The sequence below is a fragment of the Haliaeetus leucocephalus genome, unplaced genomic scaffold, assembly GCF_000737465.1.
Source record: "Haliaeetus leucocephalus isolate CR32 unplaced genomic scaffold, Haliaeetus_leucocephalus-4.0 Scaffold180, whole genome shotgun sequence".
Classification (NCBI taxonomy): domain Eukaryota; kingdom Metazoa; phylum Chordata; class Aves; order Accipitriformes; family Accipitridae; genus Haliaeetus; species Haliaeetus leucocephalus.
Window position 1 is genome coordinate 125,297 of NW_010972616.1, and position 23,191 is coordinate 148,487.

Here is a 23,191-nt window from a genome sequence, read left to right on the forward strand (position 1 = left end):
GAACCCCACAGGGGGGGGGGGGGGGGGGGGGGTGTGGGGGGTGTGTGTCTGCGTGTCTGTGTGTGGAGGGATCCATACTGTACATATCACACGTATCTATACATTGTACATATACTCCCACTAGTAGACCTCCATCCTGCTCAGCTAGAAAGCAGAGCAGGATGGGGCTGTTGGTGCTGTTTTGTGTTCTTGTGAGTGCTCTGTGTGTCTGCATTTTATATATATATATAAGCACAAGTATGTTGCGTATAGGTGTGCTGCATGTGCATGTAAGTACTGGGAATACAGGCACAGTCTTGCCACTTGTCAGATCTGTGGTCATGAAGCTGCAGCAGCCTTGCCTCTCTCAGACTGCTGAATCCAGCCCAATCCCTGTAACAAAATCCACCACCAGTAAAAATTTACCTGAGAACAATCAGCCTTGGCTATTTCCGTAGTAGCCTGGAGTACATCACGAAGAATGTCTCCATTTTCTTGGATCAGTAGGTAAGCCAGCAGCAGAAAAACATGGGCAGGGACTCGAGTTGTAACAGGCAGCAGTGATTTCACTGAAGATAACCAGTTAGTAACCGCAGACTTCTCTTTCATAAGCTCTATGATCTTACAGGTTGTATACAATGAGCTGTAAGAGCTGGTTATGGGGAAAAGGAGTTTGAAGGACACCTGAGAACAAGTGAAACAAACAAAATTCTCAATCAAACAAAATAAGGTACCATGAAAGAACAAAGAAAAAACATAACTAATCCAGCTCTATCATAAAAAAAAAAAATCCTTTTTTAGGGTCCCAATGCAATAAATTTAAAGAATAAATTGCAATACATTTCTTTACAATTCTTCATATTAATTCCTGCACTAAGGATGTTTGAGTGGGTTGCTAATTCCCTATTCAGGAGTTCCCCCTTTATTTGGCATCCATCATTCCTGTTCCTGCTGGTAATTCCTCACTAAAATGGACACAATAAAACTGGAGTACATTAAAAACTTCTGTTCCTGACAATCACAAATGCATCACAAACGTGCAAGTATCATCTACATTATTTTAAGGAAATTCTCTTAACTTCTGATAGTACTTAATAAAACACCACAGTTTAAGTTAAACAAAAAATGTAAAGTTGGATTAACTGTTTCACTTCTCAGAACAAAACGTTCTATAGTCATGAAAGATAACATTTAGAAGCAGAAAAGTAGTAAAATACAAATGAGGAATCCTCCTAACTCAGGTTTTTATATATGTAAAAGTATATATATTTTAAGGCTTCTGCAAATTAATGCGGAAGTTCAAAGTTTTTCATTAAAACAAAAAAGCTTAATGCAAGACAAACCATCTCTTTCCTACTAATTCTTTGTTTCCTTAGAAAATGCAACGTTTTCAGAAATGTCTTTCCATTATCAAGACAGTAGCTGGCAGGCAATAATTACATGAAGAACATTTATATAAAAATCAGGTCAAGAAAGTATTTGAAAAGATATCTGCAAATGAACATTAAAAATGGAATTCAGACTCCAGCAAGGCAGGCCCTACTCACCTTTAAATTACCAGGTAAAAAGAGATTTTGAGTGGCAGAAGCTGTCCTCCACAGAACTGCAGAATTTCATTTTAAACACATTGTTCAATGCCATGTAAATTTATTTTGGCTAATGAAAGGTAGAATACCCCTGTATTTTAGAAGACCTTTTAAAAATAATATTAAAATTAGCTTATCCCATTACTTATGTATTACAATTACTTTACGAGAAAAATTCAGCAATCTATAATGCCATCTCTCTGGCTGGCAAGATCACTGGGAGCCAGAAATTTCTTCTGAATACAGCTGTGAAACTGCCATTTATTGATAAAGGTATTTAAACTTTATCCAGGGACATACAGTGGGCTAAGAACAGCTTCAGGATCTCTAAGTTGTACTGTTTAGTTACCTGCCTCTACAAGACTGTAGGACTTGAAATCAACATCAGACTATTACAGGTTTGGTTTGTTGGTTTTTTTTAAATGCCAGGAAAAACTGCTAAAATTGGTAGAGCCTGAAATATTATATTGATATTTCCCATTCCACATTACTTCCCCAAAGGTTTTGTGTAGGGTTTGGCATTCGGAAGATCTCGCGATGTCACAGAAAGTTAGAGGGTTAGTTGCAGCCTTATGATGTGTCTGTAATCCCGCCTACCCTTGTTAGTATAAAAGGAATTGACTGCGCAATAAAAGGCGGAAGTTGGCGCTCACACTGTGTGTGTTATCTGTCTCTTTCCCTGGTCTGGGGGGTGATCAGTGATCTAATCGTGGCACCTTGATATGCGGCGAACGCTACAGTTTTGCTACACAATTTTACTCACTCCCTTCTCCCTTTATTTCAGCTGCATGAAAACAACCTATCACCATATTTTTACTTTAATGCTGCACCCCATTCAAGCAGGTTAGGTAGAAAATTTCAGTCTGCCATCACAGAAAGATAGATATAAAATCCCTCAATGGCAAAGTAGAAATGCAGGTTAGCCACATCCTAACATTTCTCAAAATCTTGGGACTACTAGTAGAACAATTCCCCGTTACCACCACTGCCAAGAAAAAAGCCACTGAAGAAAATACAGCTTTTGGGTGTGGTTAAAAATAAAAAATAAGCATACGGGCTATGGAAAGGCAGCCACCTGCCCACTGAGGACTACAAGAACCTTGGTAGGGCATGCAGAGGTGCAGACAGGAAGGTTAAGGCTCACCTAGAACTAAAATTGGCCAGAGACATCAAGAAGAAAGGGTTCTTCAGATATGTGAGGAGTAAGCAGGAGCACAGGGAAGACCTAGGCCCATTACTAAACAGGGCAGGGAAAATGGTTACAAATAATGCTGAGAAGGCAGAGGTGGTCAATACCTCCTTTCCTCCATCTGTACCAGCTCACAGGATCAAGCAGCTATAACAATGCACGTGTCGAACCACCAGTAGTGGCCCTCTGTAGGGGCTCAGCGCAGATAAATCAATGGGCCTGGAGTTAACCCAGGTGTTAACAGAAGTGGCTGACAGCCTTCTCCTGGACAAACTACCAAGATACAGACTGGATGGGTGGTCTGCAAAATGGGTAGGAAATGGTCTCACAGCCTGCACTCAGAGGGTGGTAATCAATGGTTTTTACTCAGGCTGGCAGCCTGTCACAAGTGGGGTCCCCCAGGGACTGAAAACACCCTGATCAAGTTTGCTGACGACACTAAACTGGGTGGTCAGGTGGACACGTCAGAAGGGAGAGCTGTCTTTCAGAGAGACCTGGACAGGCTGGAAGAATGGGCTAGCAAGAACTCTATGAAGTTCAACAAAGACGAGTGCAAAGTCCTGCAGCTGGGACAAAATAACCAAACAGGCTATGATCTGTGTGGCTGGGGAGCAGCCTTGCTGAAAGGGACCTGGGGGTCCTGGTGGACAACAAGCTGAACATGAGTCAGCAGTGTGCCACTGCAGCAACCAAGGCAAATTGGATCCTGAGCTGCATCACAGGCACATTATTAGCAGATGTGATCATCCCACTTTAATCACCGCTTGTCAGGCTGGACCTGGAGTACTGGGTCCAGTTCTGGTCCCCACAATTCAAAAAAAGATGCAGACAAGGGTCCAAAGGAGGGCCATGAAGATAATCAAAGGGCTGGACAACCTGTCCTGTAAGTTAGGGCTTTTAATCCTAGAGAAGAGAAGGCTCAAGGGGGACATCACCACAGTTTCCCAGTACCTGAAGGGCAGCTACTAAGAGAACAGAAGCTCTCTCTTCACAAGGAGCCACATGGAGAGGACAAAGGGCAACGGGTACAAGTGGTACTGGAAGAGGTTTCATCTTGATATAAGAAAGAAATTTTTTACAGTGAAAACAATCATTCACTGGAATAACCTCTACAGGGACATGGTAGAGTCCCCATCACTGGAGGTTTACAAGATGTGATCAGGCAGGGTGCTCGATAATCTCACCTAGGCTCCCTTTTCCACAAAAGGCTGGACCAGATGATCTTTCAAGGTCCCTTTCAACCCGGGCTGTGCTGTGGTTCTATGAAAATATACCATAACTTAATTACGTTTGCTCTTACATACTCTTATTCAAAGCTTACTCACTGAGGACATAACACTTCCTTTCTTTTTCCTACCTCTTTTCTTGGCCATTTCCACTGTGAGGAAAGTCTAAGTAAGGAAAATTCATCAAAGGTTGTATTGTCACAACAATGATCTGATCCTACCACACAAATGGACTGAACCCATGGGAACATTAAACAGAAAGTCTACATTTTTTAGTCTTTCAGTTGAGAACCAAAGGTTATTGGCATGCTTTTTACAAACAATAATGAGGCAAAATGAGCGTCTGTCTCCCTGTTCTCATTGCTAAACATGTAAACCGAAGATCTGCCATGCTACTTGCTATGAACTCCACAGGGATGTCTATCAGTGTGACAGAAGTGAAGAGACTGTTAGAGAATTCCCACCAAAAAGAAGTGTCTTTTCAGTATAATATGGCTAACGGAAAAAGTTAAAGTCATCACAAATTATTTAAGCCCTTAACACAAAAGCTTTCACATGCTTTTTGAAGCAAGGAGAATACCAGAATTAGTACAACAAAGCTTTGTTACAGAAAGCCAGTGTTATATCATGTACTGTAATCAGTGTCCCACAGTAAGCCACTAGTCTTGTAAGACATTAAACTAGCTTCTACAACACCACAGAAAAAAAAAGATGGGCCACTGACACAGAGCATAGAGGACTGAAGTACTTGGAACACCTCTCACTGAAACAAACCTCCAATGACATCTGTACAGGATGCCACCTAGAAAGTCCATTAAAAGGAAGTGAACAGCCTTCTGTACTTAAAGCCATCCCACAGAATATTATTTCAGAGCAGAATAAGGAGTGCAGGCTTTAGTGAACTTTAAAACATTTATCTTTCATTAGGAGTACAAATGGGCTTGCCTTTTCAGATTTATGGAAATGGAAGATGAAGTTGGGGAGGGATTCCAGGACAAGGAGACATGGCAGAACTCAGAATTGGTATCTTTTTCCGTCTCCAATTAGTCACATCACCACCCTCCCTACACCACATAACAGGGGTGTAAAGCAGGAAGGGAACTTAAGCATCTACAGTGCTAAGCACATTTTGATCAAAGAGACATACTGTCACCTCTTCTCAGAACAGATGAGACAAATGGTTGGGGGCAGCTACGTGTGACATAAGTAAATAAATAAAAACAAAAAAACCAACAGCACAAATAAAAAGATCCAGGATAATGAGCTCAAATTTGGTAAGTGACACTTACGTGCTCCGTAACTCTCTCCAGCCAAAGGAGAAAGAATGGTAGCTAACAGTCACATACAATGGTAGGGAAAAGGATATAGACGAGTAGAATAAGCAAGTCTGAAAGAGACTAAGTATACACAACCTTGTTTTCTACAAAGTCCTGTTACTTGATTAATGCAGGTGAATTCTTTAATCTATATGGTCTCTAAAAGTAAAAAAATCCCATCTCCTAAGTAAAACAGTATCTAGCATACCAACATACTTCTACTTTACCAGTAGTCTGGTTTTATGAACTATACATATTTTTGTTTCCATACAATGTATTACACAATGAAGATCACACATGTAGAGTCTTTCCCAAGCAGCTAGGTGTAATGCAGCAAAATTGTTAAATGCATCCCCTACCTGCCCCAAAAGAAGGAAAAAAACTTGTAACTTTACCAATTCCTTTTTATCCTTCACACCTTCCTCCTGTAATATTCCCAAAAGATTTACAGCCAGCTGCTGCCTGGTCGTTCCAGAATCATCATCTGATAGGCAGTCCCCAACTGCTGTAGAAGATAAGATCTGCAGCACAGGCATCACCAAAATAAGGGCTGTAGTTGAGATATTCTGGGTTTCTGAACAGCAAAGGAGCTTGTAGGCTATTTGAGACAAGGTGGGGAAAAACAAAGATCACGTAGGGAAAAAAGTATTAACATAATTTGTACTTTTAGGCATGATGCAAGCATTTCTAGGAAACACTCTGGTCAAGCAAAGTAACAGTCCCCAGAATTACAGGTGGTGCATACTAGAGTTAAAGTGCAAAAGATTTTTTGGTAAAACTCCGATTGTATTCAGAGACCCATACATTTCTGTTGTTTATAGTAAAGTACCTGATGGCAGCAAGAAATACAATAGTGGACCATAGCACTGTCCTTCACTCTTACTGGAAAAACTCCACTAATCAAAACTGCTAAGCCAAAAGCTCAGCCAAACATTGCCATGACTGTCAGGCCTGCCTCCTTAAGATATCAAAAGAAACCAGTCAGGATGCATGAAACTCAGATGAGAATACCCTGTTCTTGACTCAAAGAACCTCCAAGACAGCAGGGAGCTTAGAATACAGTAACATCCATGGAAAAAAGTCAGTGTAGCAGGAAAATTTACCTTTATTGCCATTAGATCAATTGTTACTTTTTAAATTCAGGAAAAATTCTGCTTATAAAAAAACATTTCATCACCCAATCCAACTTCAGGGGAATGCAGCACTTATTTTCATAAACATGAAGAAACAAAGACACAATCTTAAGAGCATGGATTCCTCTTTCACAAGAACAGCTTTACCTAGACTCAAGACAGATTTTTGCTGACTTTCTGGTGTTTGCAACAGTAGAAGCGCTAGCCCAATTATACATTGTTCCACTGGAAACACCTAAAAGAAAAAAAGAAAGAGGTTCAAGTCTTCTTTATTTTTCAGTGGCATTAAACAGTACAACTGGGCAACAACAAAAACTCTGTAAGGAGTTTCTTCATGATTCATAGTGAGTGCACACAGAGTGACACAGCACATGCAATGAAGAATGAGTAGTGTAAAAATAGTATTTTAACTGAATAACTACAACATTTTAATTTGTTACTTTGTTCAAACCATTTAATCTCAGTTTAAACCAACTCCCATACTAAAAGGTGAACTGATACATAAAGAACCAGTTAAGTTTTTGCCTTCTGAAGGTCTTTAATCAAGGAAAAAAAATAATTAGAAGCTTTTGAAACAACACTGGTCACTTGCAGATGAATGCCATGTATGAATGTCTCTAAATACGGTCTTAAACATGACATTGTTTAAAATTTAATACAACTATTTTATTTTCTCCCCATGAACTCTTACCTCTTTTAAGAGCTCAAAGTTGTCTTCTATTAAGGAGATCAAAGATGAGCATTCTCCTGTTGCATTTAAACACACTTCACAGAAGCATAACAGTTGCAGACAAAACTGGGATAACTGAACTTTCCAAAACACAGGATAGCGCAGTAGGCTGAGGAATAGCTCTTGCAGAAAAAACAAGGCTTCTGTAACTTGCAGTAAGTCTTTAAGCTGTAGAGAGGTAGTTAAACAAAACAAAACCAAAACGCATTCAGGTTTAGTTCCCCTTCCTTATCTATCCAGAATTCCCCAAGTTTAGAATTAGTTCTGTTAGCTCTGCAATACTTCCATTGCAAATGTTACTACGACTTTGAAGAAACACATTATAAACTAAACCCAGGAATCTCTCACCCAACTTCCCTGAAAATCAATAGATGAACTGCTATTTAATGTTTTGAAGTAAAATTAGAAACATATGAAAGGATAAAAAGATTTCTTGGTAGCTGATGAGAAAAATCCCTTCTTCCTCAAAAGCAACAGCAAATTAATTCAGCTCTTGGGGTTCTCTCAGCAACATAAAACAAATTGTGTGGAGATTTCATATAGCAGGTAAATATCCTTGTAATGGAAACATCCTGCTCTAGGATATTTCCTCTGTAATGTAACCAAGATTTTAACATATGTCTCAAAAGAGAAAGGCAGTGGTGTTATCTGCTTCAAGACCACCATGTAATCTACCTACCATAAAAATAAAAAGTTGAAGTGCAATACCCTAAAAAAGGTATGTCCATATTTGGAAGCCAAGTAAAGAGGTTTCAAGAAGCAGGCTGCCTCAAAATCCTAATATGTTAGATGAGAGCTCTTCTGCTCTTGAAAATTCTAGTTCCAGACAAAATCAGCTGTTCCAATCCAGACTCTGGAGCCAGCATTAAGGATAACAACCCTATTTTTAGTCCCTTGGAACTAATTCTATAAATAATCTGCTCTAATTGAAGCTTCATGTTCACTGAATTTTTCAGCAGAAAAGTCTGCAGGTGACAAGGTGTACTTCTGATAGCTTGGCTGATACTGTCAGACAAAATGACTACGAAGCATTTCAGCACTTAATGCAACAGAGGATTAAATAAGGCTAACGTTAAGGCTAAGAAGAACGTGAGGTTCAGAGAATGATGGGGAAGGAATGACAGATTATAGAACAGTCCAAACAGGCTTCTTGAAGGAAGTATTTCCCTTTCCATTTTGAAAGTAGTAACTCAGGCAAGACGAAAACATTCAAGTTTAAAAAAATGCAACAGATTTCTAGTAAAAAAAGGAAGTGCCAACAAGCATGGAGGAAAGAAAGGTTCATAACTGATTTTACAAGTCATCTTCAGCGCCATTTTTATGGCTAAATGTTACCAAGTCAAAAGCTTGGTCATACATTCAGGACAATGTTACACTGAAGTTCAGGTAGAATCAAGACAAAATCAGAAATGTCCCCGTGACTAGAAAAAGTTAGCATGTACTGCTCACCATGATGAGCAGATGTGAACAAAGACAAATGTGTCTCATATAAGCTATTGTTGTCCAAAAGATGGTGAAAAGCAGCTAGCAGTAGAAAGAAGACTTTACTAGTAAAATTCCTCAGGAGGAAAATGCTACCAAATAGCCTCATAACAAGCTTATTTAGCTTTACATTATCAATATTATCAAACACTCTCTCTATGGCAGTAATACTATAGCACCTCATGTTTGACTGAATATATTTGAAACTGAAGATGTTGCTCTAATATTAAAGAGGAAGGAAAATGTATATAGGTACAAAAAAGCTTAACCAATGTCACAATAGAGCATGAGGCAAAGCAGAGCTAGTAACCTTAACCAACACCTTAGACCCCTAACCAATGGGGACAGAAAGATTCAATCTCTAGCTCCTAGCAAGTTAAAAATACATTCAAAAATTTCAGCATATTCCAGAACAATTAAGTTTTGTCTTCAGATCCACTAATCCCTCTGCTATAAAGTGCATGAAAGGGTTATCTAGGAGTACTTAAATCATGCTTCTCATATAGTTTGTTTCATTTTAATACTCTCCATGTTAAAAATAGCATGTTTTTGACAAATAGCTTACCATTTAACAACATTGTCTCTCTCATGGGTATCTCTACAAGTTTACTGTATGTTTACTGAGGCAACTAGTGGCAAATAATCATGGTAAACGTGTTTCAATTTACAGCTTACCAGGTGTATCAAATGTGAACAATTAAAAAGTTTTACTTTCTACCAGAAAGAGCCAGTTTGTTAGATTTCTGTATTACCAACAAATCAGGTCTATAGGAAATGGAAGAGAACGCTTTATTTGTACACTTGAAAGGCGATAATAATAATACTATCATCGCTTTGATAGCATTTATTTGTAAAAGGTGGTGTCAGGCAACAACCGTACCTGAAGGCGTGGAATCAAATCACACAGAAGTTGAAGAATCTGGCATTCCAGCACAGAGGGTGCTTCTTTGTGCTTTGGACCATGAGGCTGAAGCAAGATCTTAAGTAAACCCATTCGCAGTTCAGCATATTCCCGTAACTGAGATGGTTCGCAATACAGGTATCTTAGAAAGGGAGCCATTAAGCCAACACATGAACTCTGTGCCCTGCAGTTCAAGAAATGTTTGCCAAGATTGTTTAACAAACAACAAGGAAAACCCAAGCAATGTGACATTCCCTGCAATAATGTACAGGATGCAATTAATACTAAGGTGTTATGAAAGGCATTACTAAATCTCACAAAAAACTTTGACTTATTAGCCCAAAGTACTGTCATAAGACCTTATATAGCTACCAGACAATGAAGTGCGATTGTGAAAAGACTCAATATTTAAGCATGAATACTAGTCAATATGTACTTGCAGATTATGACACTCTTAATTTTATTCTTTTTTTTTTTTCCTCATCAATTCAGGAAAGTGACTTTCCTTGCTGAATGTCATGAGAGACTAATGGGCCATTCTGAAGTAGCATTTGGACAAGACTATTCAGAAGTATCTTTTTAAAACACATAAAACTTAATTTCAGTGAAAGAGAGCCATCCATTCCTTGCCAGTTTTTGCCCAATGGTCTTAAACAATTACATGAAACAGGAACTGCTTTAACCAAGATGGCTCCCCAGTAAAAAATTTATCACAGAACAATTCTTTTGGCTTGACCATGTTAGGAATACCAGCTGTTCTTGACATTATTAAAATAACCTAATAAAGCTAATGATCAATACATTAACAAATATACAGGGAATCAAAAGTCAGTTTTAAACAAGACTCAGCCCTGATACAGAGCTTTACAGAGTATTCAATAGATCAACATATGTGGCACTTGTTGACATTGTGCTTAGTGACATGGTTCAGTGGTGGACTTGGCAGTGTTAGGTTAATGGTTGGACTCGATGTTCTTAAGGGTCTTTTCCAACCTAAATGATTCTATGATTCTATATTGTCAGTCTATAACTTTATTCCACAGAAACGTTTGCACAAAAAGCAGCAAAGGAAGTTTAGGGGATTTTCCTTTTCAGCAAGAACAACTCCTGTTTTAAATCAAAACAAGCTACCAGCAGAAAATCCACAGTTCATTCCATCATTCAGACACCTGGACAGGACTCTTCACGAGTCTCAAATTTAGCAGCTAAGTGGAAGAACAAGTTTGTAAACAGTATTTTAAAAATACTCTGATCAACTAAACTGAACAAAACACACTTTTGCTAGAAAGTCTTACTGTTGATCATGTAGTCTAGGCCCACGAGAAATTTAGGAGATTAATAAACTTACTTTTTAGTCAGAGCAACAGAATACAGAAATCAGTTTCACTGTACAATTACTCTGCTGGATTTCTATGAATCTTCCAGAAAACAGGAAAAAAGAAATACTTTTTATCTGAAAAGAATCATTGAAAACATTTGGCTTTAAGGCTGCTACAGCATTTGGTATCTTACACTGAAGGTTTATTGGAAAAATTCTTTGGAGATAAGCATGAAGAAATGTTGAAATCCTTGGTAGCTTGTGTATTTGTTCATTGTTAAAGATATTTTATCAGGCTGTCCCACTGATTTTTTTTTTCTTTTTTTTTTTTAAAATCAATAAGCATCTTTTTTAAAGACCTCATCCTGTACTGTGAGATGTAATTGTCTGTGCTTTCCCTTCATCATCCCACTATTTTGTATAAATGAGTTATACCTGCATACTAGTCATCTTTTTTGACCAGTCAAAATCTTGACAAAACAAATAATCAAAATTGCTTATTTAAAAAAAAAACAACCTCCAAAGGTGCTATCGACTTTGCAGCAACTTTTCACATCCATAAAAATTATATCAACATGAAAGAGTAAAGAAAAAACCTATAAATATCAATTTTTGATGGATTATTCTAGTATTTTATTAATTTTTTTTTTAACCTTTAAATGGTGTCATTAAATTTTGTAATTCTCTTTTTCGAAAGACAGAATTCTTAATGCTCATTGCAGCTGCCTTCAGGAAATAAGTTACACTGGTATGATTCAGTTACCTACATGTGCTATTTTTTAATTATTAATTCATTTACCTCTCTGGACACTGATGGAAAAATACTGTTATCTGCTGCAGCAGAACTGGCCAGCAATCAGGTCTGTTTTCAAGGACACTGATTAATGGATGAGGACCGTTCCTGAAACACAAAGAAATCACACTTGGATCTATAATGCAGAAAGCGAGTGTGCAAAACAACTATCTTCAAATTAAAAGCAGCTGTAGAAATAGACAATTTAACTACCTTGTATTACCAACTCCCTTTACCAACTTTGCCAAGATTACTACACTGTCAAAGGAGAACATTTTATAGGAATTTCAGGAAATAAGATTGAAACAAAATCTCTATTTGAAAAGTCTTGGTCTGATTTTTTTTGTTTTTTAAATGTCTAAGGATCACTGCTCAAATGTGTGGCCTGATTTGAGCCACTGGTAGCAGCACTAAGCTTTAGTAGTGGGCTCCAAGTAATACCCACAGAAAAATTTGAAACACATGTCACGCTTCAGCACCTGAGACCAATCAAGGTGACCATCATCCCACTTGCTACTTTAAATCTGCTCCCAACTTGTTTTTCCTTCTTTTAGACAGTGAAAGAAGCAGGAAAGGAGAAAGGCTGACGACACCACCAGCCTAGGGACCTCCACTTTACTGCCAGCCCTCTGATAATGGTTGCATTTAAAAAGGTTACTGAGGCCTAGTAGTCACCTGTTCTTCTCAGATGAATCTATCACCAACATCTTCTGAACCTCCAAACTCAGTGACTGAAGGCCATCTACACCACCCAGAAGATGCGATGCTTGCATCAAACAGTGACTACCCTTGTACAATAGCAGGTGGAGGAAAAGCTGGGCAGGTGGGGAGCCTGAAGTATATGATTTGTTCTGTCAGAAGCAAACCCAAAGTTTTTTGACTACAGTAAGTTAGCGTAAGAAAGGAAAACAGAACATGAGTCTGAACATTACATTTCCTGGAAAGGTGGGAAATTGGAAAGAACTGGTGATGTGAAGGCAGGTTCATCACTACCACCATCACCTGCTTATGGAGTTTACCCACTGTCCTTGCTGTGACTGACACCATTACTCCCACCTGCCTGCTAAGTGTCCTTATTTCCCCCAGCTTCCTCTCCTGCTTCAGCCAACTACAAGCAGAGTAGTGTCAATTCGTCTCTGGGATACCAACAGCTTAACAGCAGACAAACAGATACTCCCCTGCTCTCAGAGCAGAAACAACTTTCCTAATAACAAGAAAGAAAAGTTGGAAGAGAAGAGTCTTGCTGATTCCCATAGAACTGCTAGACACATGTGAGAGAGCAGGGCTATATAAATACATGGAAAGGCAACAAACGCACGCACACCACACAAGACTGGCAGCCGCAGAGAGGGGCAGCATATATCTAGGAACTGCAGATGCTGCAGACCACTACCTTCAGTTTGGTTAACCATCTTTCCTGCTCACACGTCCAAAAAATCTGTGCTACACACCAGCTTTACCTATGCAGCATTAGATGATCTGAGACCGACCAACTGAAGCGGCACATCTCAAGAGAGAATGCCTCAGTTTCAGACACTAACTATGCCTTTTAAATAAAACAGTAATTAAGAATTGGGAAAAAAAAAAAAGAAAAGAAACAAGAGACGACAGCAGACACACCCCCACACCCACAACATAACATTACAGCTCCTTGCATGTGTTTACAGGCCAGCTGACTTTCATGCATGTGTACTGTCTATCTTGAAAATTTACTTGCCATCAACACAGCAAATAACGCTAATTTCTTGTCATAATACATAAATATGATGAAGTAAACATTCTTAGTAAGGTAATCTAAATAGTGGAAATAATTACAAAATCAGTAATAAAGCTGAAAAACCACAAATAGTGTCTGAGCAATAACATCAAGGAAAATCACCACCCATACAGGCTAACAGAACAGTGAGAAATTACAAAGCTACTGTACCTAAACACAGAAGGAAATTTAGCAACAGAACCTGACATCTTATGCCTGGCACCTCTTTAATGTAGCTTAAAAGACAGGAAATTTAACATATTGTATCTAAATCTTTATAAAAGTGTAATTAGTAGCTTTCAGCTTACTCTGTTAAAAAAAAACAAGTTAAATTTGGAGGTGATGTCGTGCTAAGATAATGAGACCATACGGAGGAAGAAGAATTAAAAATAAAGTAGCTGGATAAGCTTTTCAGGAGCAGATATTTAGCTTTCTGTCTGGATTAACTGAACAGCTTTTAAGCTAATGCTGTCTTAGCATTTAGAAAAAACACACTAACAAAAACTTACGGGAAAAACAAAAACGTAACAAATTCTGCTTCCAAACCACTCAGCAGCATAAAAGCATATAGTTTTCCACACTTACTGATCCATGTTCTAACAAACAGAACACTAGACGAGATTCTATTTGCAATTGTCAAAACCCACTCTGGAAAGCAGAGTTAAGTACCATTGCCTAATAGCTGTAGGGGGAAAAAAGAAAGCACGGGGTGGGGGATGTGGGTCGCAGTAGCTTTCAGTCTCAGTCCTAAAGTCTTTTGCAGGCTATGACTGGGAAAATTCCTGGAGTTACAGGTGCCATCTTACTTCACTGTTGTATCCAGCATAGAGAAAATCTACTTCAGCTCTCTGTGCAATGTGCTCCAGTGCTCACTGTGAAACATCTTTCCTTATATACAGTCAAAAACTCCTGGTTTTAAAATTATGCTCACCACCAATTGTTCTTCCACCAAGAACCAGGCTCTGCATTCTTGGTAACCTTCCTTTTTCACCTACCAAAGGTCTTGGGAGTCTGGGGAGGTCCCTGTTGAGTGGAAGCTAGCCAACATTATTCCTATCTACAAAAAGGGAGAGGGGGAAGACCCAGGAAACTACAGACCTCTTAGCGTAACCTCAGTTACTGGAAAAACGATGGACAAGATTATACTGGGTACTATTGCAAGGCATTTAAAGAATAATGCAATCATCAGGCAAAGTCAACGTGGGTTCACAAAGGGAAAGTCCTGTTTAACTAATTTGATATCCTTCTGTGGTAAGGTCACCCGCCTAGGGGGTGAAGGGAAGGCGGTGGATGTAGTTTTTTCTGGATTTTAGTACGGCTTTTGATACTGTCCCTCACAGCATCCTTCTGGACAAGTTGTCCAACTGTGGGATGAGCGGGTTCACGGTGCGCTGGGTGAAAAACTGGCTGAAAGGCAGAGCTCAAAGAGTCGTAGGGAATTGGGCTACACCTGGCTGGTGACCAGTCACCAGCAGTGTTCCTCAGGGTTCAATTCTAGGGCCAGAATAGGGTTCAATGTATTTATCAATGATCTGGATGCAGGAGTTGAATGCCCCATTAGCAAGTTTGCTGATGATACCAAACTGGGAGGTGCTGCTGACTCTCTTGAGGGACAAGAGGACTTGCAGAGGGATCTGGATAAGATCAGAGCATTGGACTACGATTAAGGAGATGAAATTTAGCAAGTCAAAATGCTGGATTCTGCATCTAGGACAAAGCAAGGCCGGGCACAAGTATAAACTGGGAGCGGAGTGGCTGGAGAGCAGCCCTGCAGAAAGGGATCTGGGGGTGCTGGCTGACAGCAGGCTCAATATGAGGCAGCACTGTGCCCTTGCAGCCAGGAGGGCAAACCGCATCCTTAGTTGCCTCAGACACAGTATAAGCAGATGGTCAAAAGAGGTGATTATCCCACTGTATTTAGCATTGTTGTGGCCTCACCTCGAGTACTGCCTGCAGTTCTGTGCCCCACAATTTAAGAAGGATGTGAAGGTCCTTGAATGCGTCCAGAGGAGGGCAACAAAGCTGGTGGAAGGCATGGACAGAAGGCATGTCCTGTGTGGAGTGGCTGAGGACTTCGGGCTCGTCTAGTTTGGAGAAAAGGAGGCTGAGGGGTGACCTCATTGCTCTCTGCAGCTTCCTGAGGAGAGGACATGGATTGGGAGGTGCTGATCTCTTCTCCCTGGCATCCAGTGGTAGGACATGTGGGACTGGTTCAAAGCTGCACCAGGGCAGGTTTAGACTGGACATTAGGAAGCATTTCTTTACCGAGAGGGTGGTCAAACACTGGAACAGGCTTCCTAGAGAGGTGGTGATGCCCCATGGCTGTCAGTGTTGGACATTTGGACAATGCCCTTAATAATATGCTTTAACCTGGTCAGCCCCGGAGTGGTAAGGCAGTCAGACTAGATGATGTAGGTCTCTTTCAACTGAAATAGTCTATTACATATGTTCTTCAGTCCTTAGGAAGGCTGCTGTTAGGTCCCCTCCAAGTGGTTTCTTCTCCAGCCTAAACATGCCTAATTCCCCCAGCAAACAGCAAGTGCTCCAGCCCTATAATCATCCTAGGTACCCTCCACCGAAGTGGCTCCAGTTTAGCACTTCTTTCTTGTACTAGGGGCCCCAAAAGCAGACATAGTACTCCAGATACCATCTGGTAAGTGCCAAGGAAAAAGCATAATCATTTCCCTCAATCTACAGATGCTATGCTCCTATTCTTCCCATCTTTCAAGTTAGTTATTAAAAATCTGGAGAAGTTTATTTATTCTCATGGCTGTCTCATGAAGGCCTAGAAAAACACATCTTTCTGTGTAAGCACAAGCTAACAAGGATGAGATTAAGGGATAGAGTCATTGAAGCCTAAGTACCTTCACTGAGAACAGAAATTTCATACAGCAAGAAATGTCAAGCTACCATACAAGAATCAGAGGTTGGTAACTGAAACTGGCAAATTCCAACTAAAAAAAAAGAGAATGTATTCACTCAGGAAGAATCAGTCACCAGAACAATTTATGAAGCTCAGAAGACAGCTGGGGGTTTGTTTGTTTGTTTGTCTGCTCCTCAAACAATTTTTCTTCCAAAGAGGTGTGTTTCTGTTCAGGCAAAGAAATAATTTGAAGACACAGAGACTTTCAGAAAGCTGGCTGATGTGATGGCTGCTTGAAGCCATGTTCAGAAAACTTAACTAAGAGCACAAAGTATGCATATATTACAAGTCTGGCCTTCACATTTGGGGCTAGAAGGTTGGCATTTCCAACATTCATTTCTCTAAAATTTGTTAACTTACATATGTGGTGTTCACATGTCCACCTTCCTTGATTCTGTAAGCATTTTACTAAAGTTACAGAGTCTTTTACACTCTGTGTACAAAGACTAGAAAGGCTAAGGTTATTGCCTCATTGCAACTGTTCAAAATGACAGCATGCAAAAGGCAAAAAACTTGTTGCCTGTTTAGCAGTTGAATCCAGCAAGACAGGATCATTTATCAGACAGCAAGCTAGAAATACTGTTCAGATACCATGCCAGGACCTTGAAAGTGCATAGGCCTGTAGAGACATACAGAGTTATAGCAGCTGCTTATTTCAATACCTTTGTCATATTTTCAGAATTAACTACCTTACCTAATGAGAAGAGTACGTCTCCAGTCATCCAAGTGCTGCTATGATACTGATATCAGTGGAACTTTCATAAAGTCAGCACATGTGACACATCAAGTCTAAAATTAAATCGGCTTACTATCCAGAAAAAAAGCAAGCCTTTTATAACAGATATCGTTTGTTCTGAAACTAACCTAACTGCACTGAACTGGGTGATGAAAGAAATCGGTTAAGCTCCATAGTGAACAGGGATTAATAATGAAACACCAAAATGTGCAGCCCTAAAAAGTTCCATTCAATAATGCTATTAGCAGTAGGAAAAAATGATGTGCGTAGATGCAATTTATCATCAACACTAATGTAAGAATTGCTAGCACAGCACTGTAAAACACACATCTTTAAATGACATCACAGTGCTACTACCCTGAATTATTACTGGTGGCTTCAGGATAAAGCAGAATCCACCGTTTCCTAGTTTCAGCTGGGATAGAGTTAACTGTCTTCCTAGTAACTGGTACAGTGCTATGTTTTGAGTTCAGTATGTGAAGAATGTTGGTAACACTGATGTTTTCAGTTGTTGCTGAGTAGTGTTTAGTCTAATGTCAAGGATTTTTCAGCTTTTCAAGCCCAACCAGAGAGAAAGCTGGAGGGACACAAGAAGTTGGCACAGGACACAGATAGGGCAGCTGACCCAAACTGGCCAAAGGGGTATTCCATACCATGTGACGTCACATCTCGTACAGGAACTGGGGGGGAGCGGGGGTGGGGTATCGCCGCTCAGGGACTAACTGGGTGTCGGTTGGCAGCTGGTGAGCAATTGCCCTGCACATCATTTGTACATTCCAATCCTTTCATTACTGCTGTTGTCATTTTATTGTGTTATCATTATTAGTTTCTTCTTTTCTGTTCTATAAACTGTTCTTATCTCAACCCGTGGGTTTTGCTTCTTTTTCCCAATTTTCTCCCCCATCCCACTGGGTGGGGGGGAGTGAGTGAGCAGCTGTGTGGTGCTTAGTTGCCGGCTGGGGTTAAACCACGACAACTGTCAGACACAGCAGCTATCCACCTGTAGATATGTAAGTGTCTAGAGAAACAAAGATAAATCTTAGATGAGATGTAACAATAAAACAAAAATTATTTTTAACTTTTAGTTCATCTCAACCTTTTTGTTACATCTCTGAACACAAGAGAGCTCCAATTTAATTTAGACCATAAATTCAGTGACAGATTGCCTTTTCTGTATGAAGAAACAATGTCTGCAGTGAACATACTTTCCTGCATATGCAGCTGTGACCCTGGCTCTTTCAGAAAGATGGAATAGCACTGTACTCCATCAAATATGCATTTTTAAAGCGTTTTCCTACCTGCTCTGAATTCTGATTTCAGAAAGGTGGCAGCTCTCCAGAATTTTCAGACAATAAAAACCATGCATGGTGAATCATCAAGAATAATGTAAAATACTAGTTCATTTAAAAAAAACTTAATAGCTTTCAACAAAAATTTATAGCCAAAGCTCTGTACATGTATGTCGTAACCCACCTGCACTGAGAACGCTGACAAGGGCTCCTCAAAAAACCCTCTTCCCTGCCCTCCCACTCAATTCAGCTTGAGCTTAGGTTACTAGACAGCAATAGTAATATGCACAGGAAACAGGCAACAAATAATAAATCCACTGGGAATGCTCAGTTCCAGTCCACGGTGGCACCAACTTGCAGACTACTTCTGTCTCTGCTACAGCTAGTCCTAACTTCACAACAAAAAGTGCAGATCATCCCATATGTGAATTTAAGAATCACATAAATTTTTTCACACATCCTTAAAAAAAACCCAGCATATTTGTTTTGGTATTTATCCACCACTGGAGTACTAGTTAGGGAAAAAAAAAAAACAAACAAGCAACCAAAAAAAACCCCCATCAGTAGTACTTACAGGAATCCCAAAATTCAGTGATATGTGAGGCAGTTTTCTACCAACTTACTAGGGCAAAAGGAACATTTCCCACTTTCTACAGTAACAGAGGTAATCCCTTCTCTATTTTCCAAGGTTAATTTGCTTACAGAAAGTGGAGAATCCCAGCATTAAAACTACAGAGGCTTCCCCAGATGAAATCAGAAAACCTATGCGGTAGGTTGACCTTGGATGGCTGTCAGGTGCCCACCAAGCTGCTCTCCCACTCTCTGCTCAGCAGCATGGGGAGAGCCCATGAGAGTTGCGGTGAACAGAGCTAAATCTGGTTGGCGGCCGGTCACAAGTGGTGTTCCCCAGGGCTCAGTTTGGGGCCAATTCTGTTTAGTATCTTTATCAATGATCTGGATGAGGGGATCGAGTGCACCCTCAGTAAGTTTGCAGAAGACACCAAGTTGGGTGGGAGTGCTGATCTGCTCAACAGCAGGAAGGCTCTACAGAAGGATCTAGATAGGCTGGATCAATGGGCCAAGGCCAACCGTATGGGGTTCAACAAGGCCAAGCGTCAGGTCCTGCATGTCAGTCACAACAACCCCATGCAGCACTACAGGCTTGGGGAAAGCTGCCCGGCAGAAAAAGACCTGGGGGTGCTGGTTGACAGCTGGCTGAATGGGAGCCAGCAGTATGCCCAGATGGCCAAGAAGGCCAACGACATCTTGGCCTGTATCAGAAATAGTGTGGCCAGCAGGAGCAAGGAGGTGACTGTCCCCCTGTACTCAGCACTGGTGTGGCCACATCTTGAGTGCTGTGTTCAGTTTTGGGCCCCTTGCTACAGGAAAGACATATGGAAGCATGTCCAGAGAAGGGCAACAAAGCTGGCGAAGGGTCTAAAGAACAAGACCTATGAGGAACAGCAGAAAAGACTGGGGTTGTGTATTCTAAAGAAAAGAAAGCTGAGGGGAGACCTTATTGCTCTCTACAACTACCTGAAAAGAGGTTGTAGTGAGGTGGGTACTGGTCTCTTCTATCAAGTAACTAGTGATAGGACAAGAGGAAACAGCCTCAAGTTGCACCAAGGTAGGTTTAGATTGGTTATTAGAAAAAATTTCTTCACTGAAAGGATTGTCAGGCAGTGGAAGAGGCTGCCCAGGGAAGTGGTGGGGTCACCATCCCTGGAGGTGTTCAAAAAACATGTAGACATGGCACTTCAGGACATGGTTTAAAGGGCAGGGTGATGCTAGGTTGACAGTTGGACTTAGTGATCTTAGAGGTCTTTTCCAAACAATGATTCTATTCTAAAATGAGATTAAAAATTTGTGCATCAAGATAAAGGCAATTTAATAAAGAAAAGCAAAGGCCATGTGCAAAAGCAAAGGAAAACACAAAGATTTATTCTCCACTTCCCCTCAGCAGGAGATATCCAGCCACTTCCTGGGAAGTAGGGCTTCACTACATGTATCAGTTGCTTTGGAAGACAAATGCCTTAATCATGAATGCCAGCCCCAGCTCCTTTGTCTTAACTTTTATTGCTGAGCACAACATCGTAATGGTATGAAATAGACATTTGGTCAGTTTGTGTCAGCTGTCCTGGCTATGACCCCTCACAAAGTCTTGGCCACCCCCACCTTACAGGCCTTTGAAGGGGTGGGAGTGGGCTAGAGAGACAGCACTGCTCAGCAGTATCCAAAACACTGGTGTGTTATCAACACTGTTCTAGCTGCAAATACGAAGCATAGCACAATGATGGCGGCTCCAATACAACATAACCAGACAAAACCCCTCAAATTGCAAGACATTATTTTCTCCTATTTCTTTTCAGGAACTGTTCATGGTACTACATCATCACAAGAATCAGTATTATAAATGTAATTCTATTGTCCAGAATTAACAGTGGTCTAAACCAAATTGATTCATTACCCTGTAATATTGGTTTTAAAATTTCCCAGGAGAAATGACAATAGCAAACTACTTGAGAACATACTGGTGTTTTTTGATTCTTCATTAATGATTTTTGTATGGAATACTTTTGCATAGTTGACAGCATAATACATGAACACTGTAATAGGAGGTTACTGTTCATGAGTTATTGTATACATTCTTCTATTTCTTTCAGAAATGAAGTTTTAATGGCACTTGACAGTACACAACTACAAAAATTGTTACGTAACAAGCCACTGAATAAAGACAGGCCTTTCTGTACATTGGAAACCAAAAGTCAGATCTCAAAACCCCAGGGCCTTAACCTACTGGATATTCAAAACTAAGTCAAATAATCTGACATCTCTCTTTGTTAAAGTTAGCTGGAAGCAAAAGGAAAAACAAAAAATATACTGACTAAGTACAAGTCTGCTGCTTATTTTCAGTTCTCTCTTAGTTTACTTTAAACCATTCTAAATGATCGAATTTCGCCTTCTTTGTATGCTACCAGCAATTTTTCTTGCAGGAGGAGGGGCTGGAGTAATAATCTTTTCTTCACCCTACTGGGCAGAAGTTATTTCTTTATTCCAGGCACATACTACTACCCTCTTTTTTCACAGGGAGCCTGGATTAAGTTGCTTTAACTTGGCCTCTTCTACCAGGAGACTTTAAATCAGTTTACTACTAAAGAGAAAGTTTCCTAAACTACCCTTCATTACTTGCCTTTTTATTTAAAATTGTTCTCTAAGAGTGTGGACTTTGCAGAAAGAACTGATATAGCTAGGAAAACAAAAGCACACAGGATTTCAGGAATGCAAGCACATCCAGCACTCCAAAAGTCTGTTTCACTTTTCTTCACTATTTCATTTTGCTTAAGACATAATTCCTGTCTTCCAAGAAGTGCCTTCTATATCCTTAAAGTGTTATAGCTACAGCCTACTACAATGAAACCTCTTAACTGCATAAAAAGCAACCTGAAAAATGTTCATGACATCTACCAAGCTGGGACCATGTCCAGAAAAGATACAATAGTGGCTGTTAATGTCAGCACTGGCTCATGGTTTCTCAAAAGCTGGATGAAATCACCAAGATGTCCCCTTAGGAAGGCTGCTATTGCCTGACAAGCAGCTTTATATTACTATCTCTGGATGCATCTTTAAATCATTTGGTTTTTTATGGCAACAGTAAAAGCATTCAGGAACCTTACTCTGATAACAGGAATAAAGCAGGAAAAACAAGTGAGAGAGAAGTGGTTCACAGTCTTAAAATAAAAGACTCATTAAAATGACTATTAGCAATCATCCAGCTGCTGTTTTTGAACAAGTCCCAGTATTTATTTGCTCTTTCTTGCACACAGCTTTCATGTTGCCATTGCCCTTTTTGAGCTTATGGTAGCAATCTTATCCCTGTATTATAAAACTCCTTAAAACTTTCAACCAAAAAAAAAAAAAAATCACAGAATCAGACAGTCATTTAGGTTGTAAGGGACATCCTCAGATCATTTAATCCAACCCACGTGCTCAGAGTCAGTTAGTGAAGGCTGCCCAGGATCACATGCAGTCAGGTTTTGTATCTCCAAGGATGGAGATTCCACAATCTCTGTGGGCAACCTGTGCCAGTGCTTGATTACCTGCACAGTACAAAAAAAAAAACCAAAAAAAAAACCACCAAACCAAACCAGACTGAAAGTCAGTATCAGCACTTAATCTATGTTTTTTTTGGAAATCAGACAAAAAGTTATTACGGTATCTAAATAAAACCAATGTGAAACTAACCTGATTCCATACAGATTCCAAACAGCCTCATCTCCATCTTTTCCCAGTTGAATAGCTTGAATTTGTAGTAATTTCCAAATAGTTCTTATTAAACCATGCACATTCCTGTTAACAAAAGAGAAATCCATTACTGTCATGTATGTAGTTACATTAGTTCATTCTTCCATGAGAGGAAGAATCCAGGAACAAAACTGACACTCAAGAAGCCTTGCGTTCTCTTTAAGGACCTCCTCACACCTGCCTACACAATTTTGGGCAAGTTGTGCATCCACGTGTCTTTGTTCTCCTTTTTATATAATGATCAAAACACCAGAAATAACAATTAACGCATCACTTAAAACTTTTGATGATTTGCTTCTACCATATCTTACAAGTACATTTGCTGTTCCCAGCCTTCCTGAAACTGGTGATTTTAAGATGTTAAAACCGGAAAATTAGCTCCTCTGAAAGCAAGTATATAGGTGAACATTCAGTATGGTACATAGATTTCAACCATGCCACTGCCTAGCACGAGAAAGCAAGAGAAATCACACTGTCACAAAAGACACTTGAGACATGTAGTTTACCCTGCCTTTTGATCTCAGGACCCAAG

At 39.9% G+C, this 23,191-nt stretch overlaps 1 protein-coding gene across 5 annotated transcripts in view; it reads right to left on the reverse strand.

Annotated features, from left to right (window-relative positions):
- FOCAD (focadhesin) overlaps positions 1 to 23,191 on the reverse strand; it is a 129,680-nt gene that overhangs the window by 91,027 nt on the left and 15,462 nt on the right. For 2 of the 5 annotated variants that reach the window (XR_774169.1, XM_010564448.1), the window contains exons 7-13: positions 22,600 to 22,704; positions 11,660 to 11,761; positions 9,522 to 9,726; positions 7,121 to 7,327; positions 6,577 to 6,664; positions 5,692 to 5,894; positions 406 to 663 (exon numbers count right to left, since the gene is read on the reverse strand). Coding sequence is in view for 4 of the 5 variants with exons in the window: in XM_010564448.1 (XP_010562750.1) it covers positions 406 to 663; positions 5,692 to 5,894; positions 6,577 to 6,664; positions 7,121 to 7,327; positions 9,522 to 9,726; positions 11,660 to 11,761; positions 22,600 to 22,704 (1,168 nt within the window). In the remaining variant the exon portion in view is untranslated. Of the gene's footprint in view, positions 1 to 405; positions 664 to 5,691; positions 5,895 to 6,576; positions 6,665 to 7,120; positions 7,328 to 9,352; positions 9,407 to 9,521; positions 9,727 to 11,659; positions 11,762 to 17,438; positions 17,471 to 22,340; positions 22,414 to 22,599; positions 22,705 to 23,191 lie in introns of those variants that run through there. The other 3 variants (XM_010564450.1, XM_010564449.1, XM_010564451.1) reach the window with 3 other exon arrangements.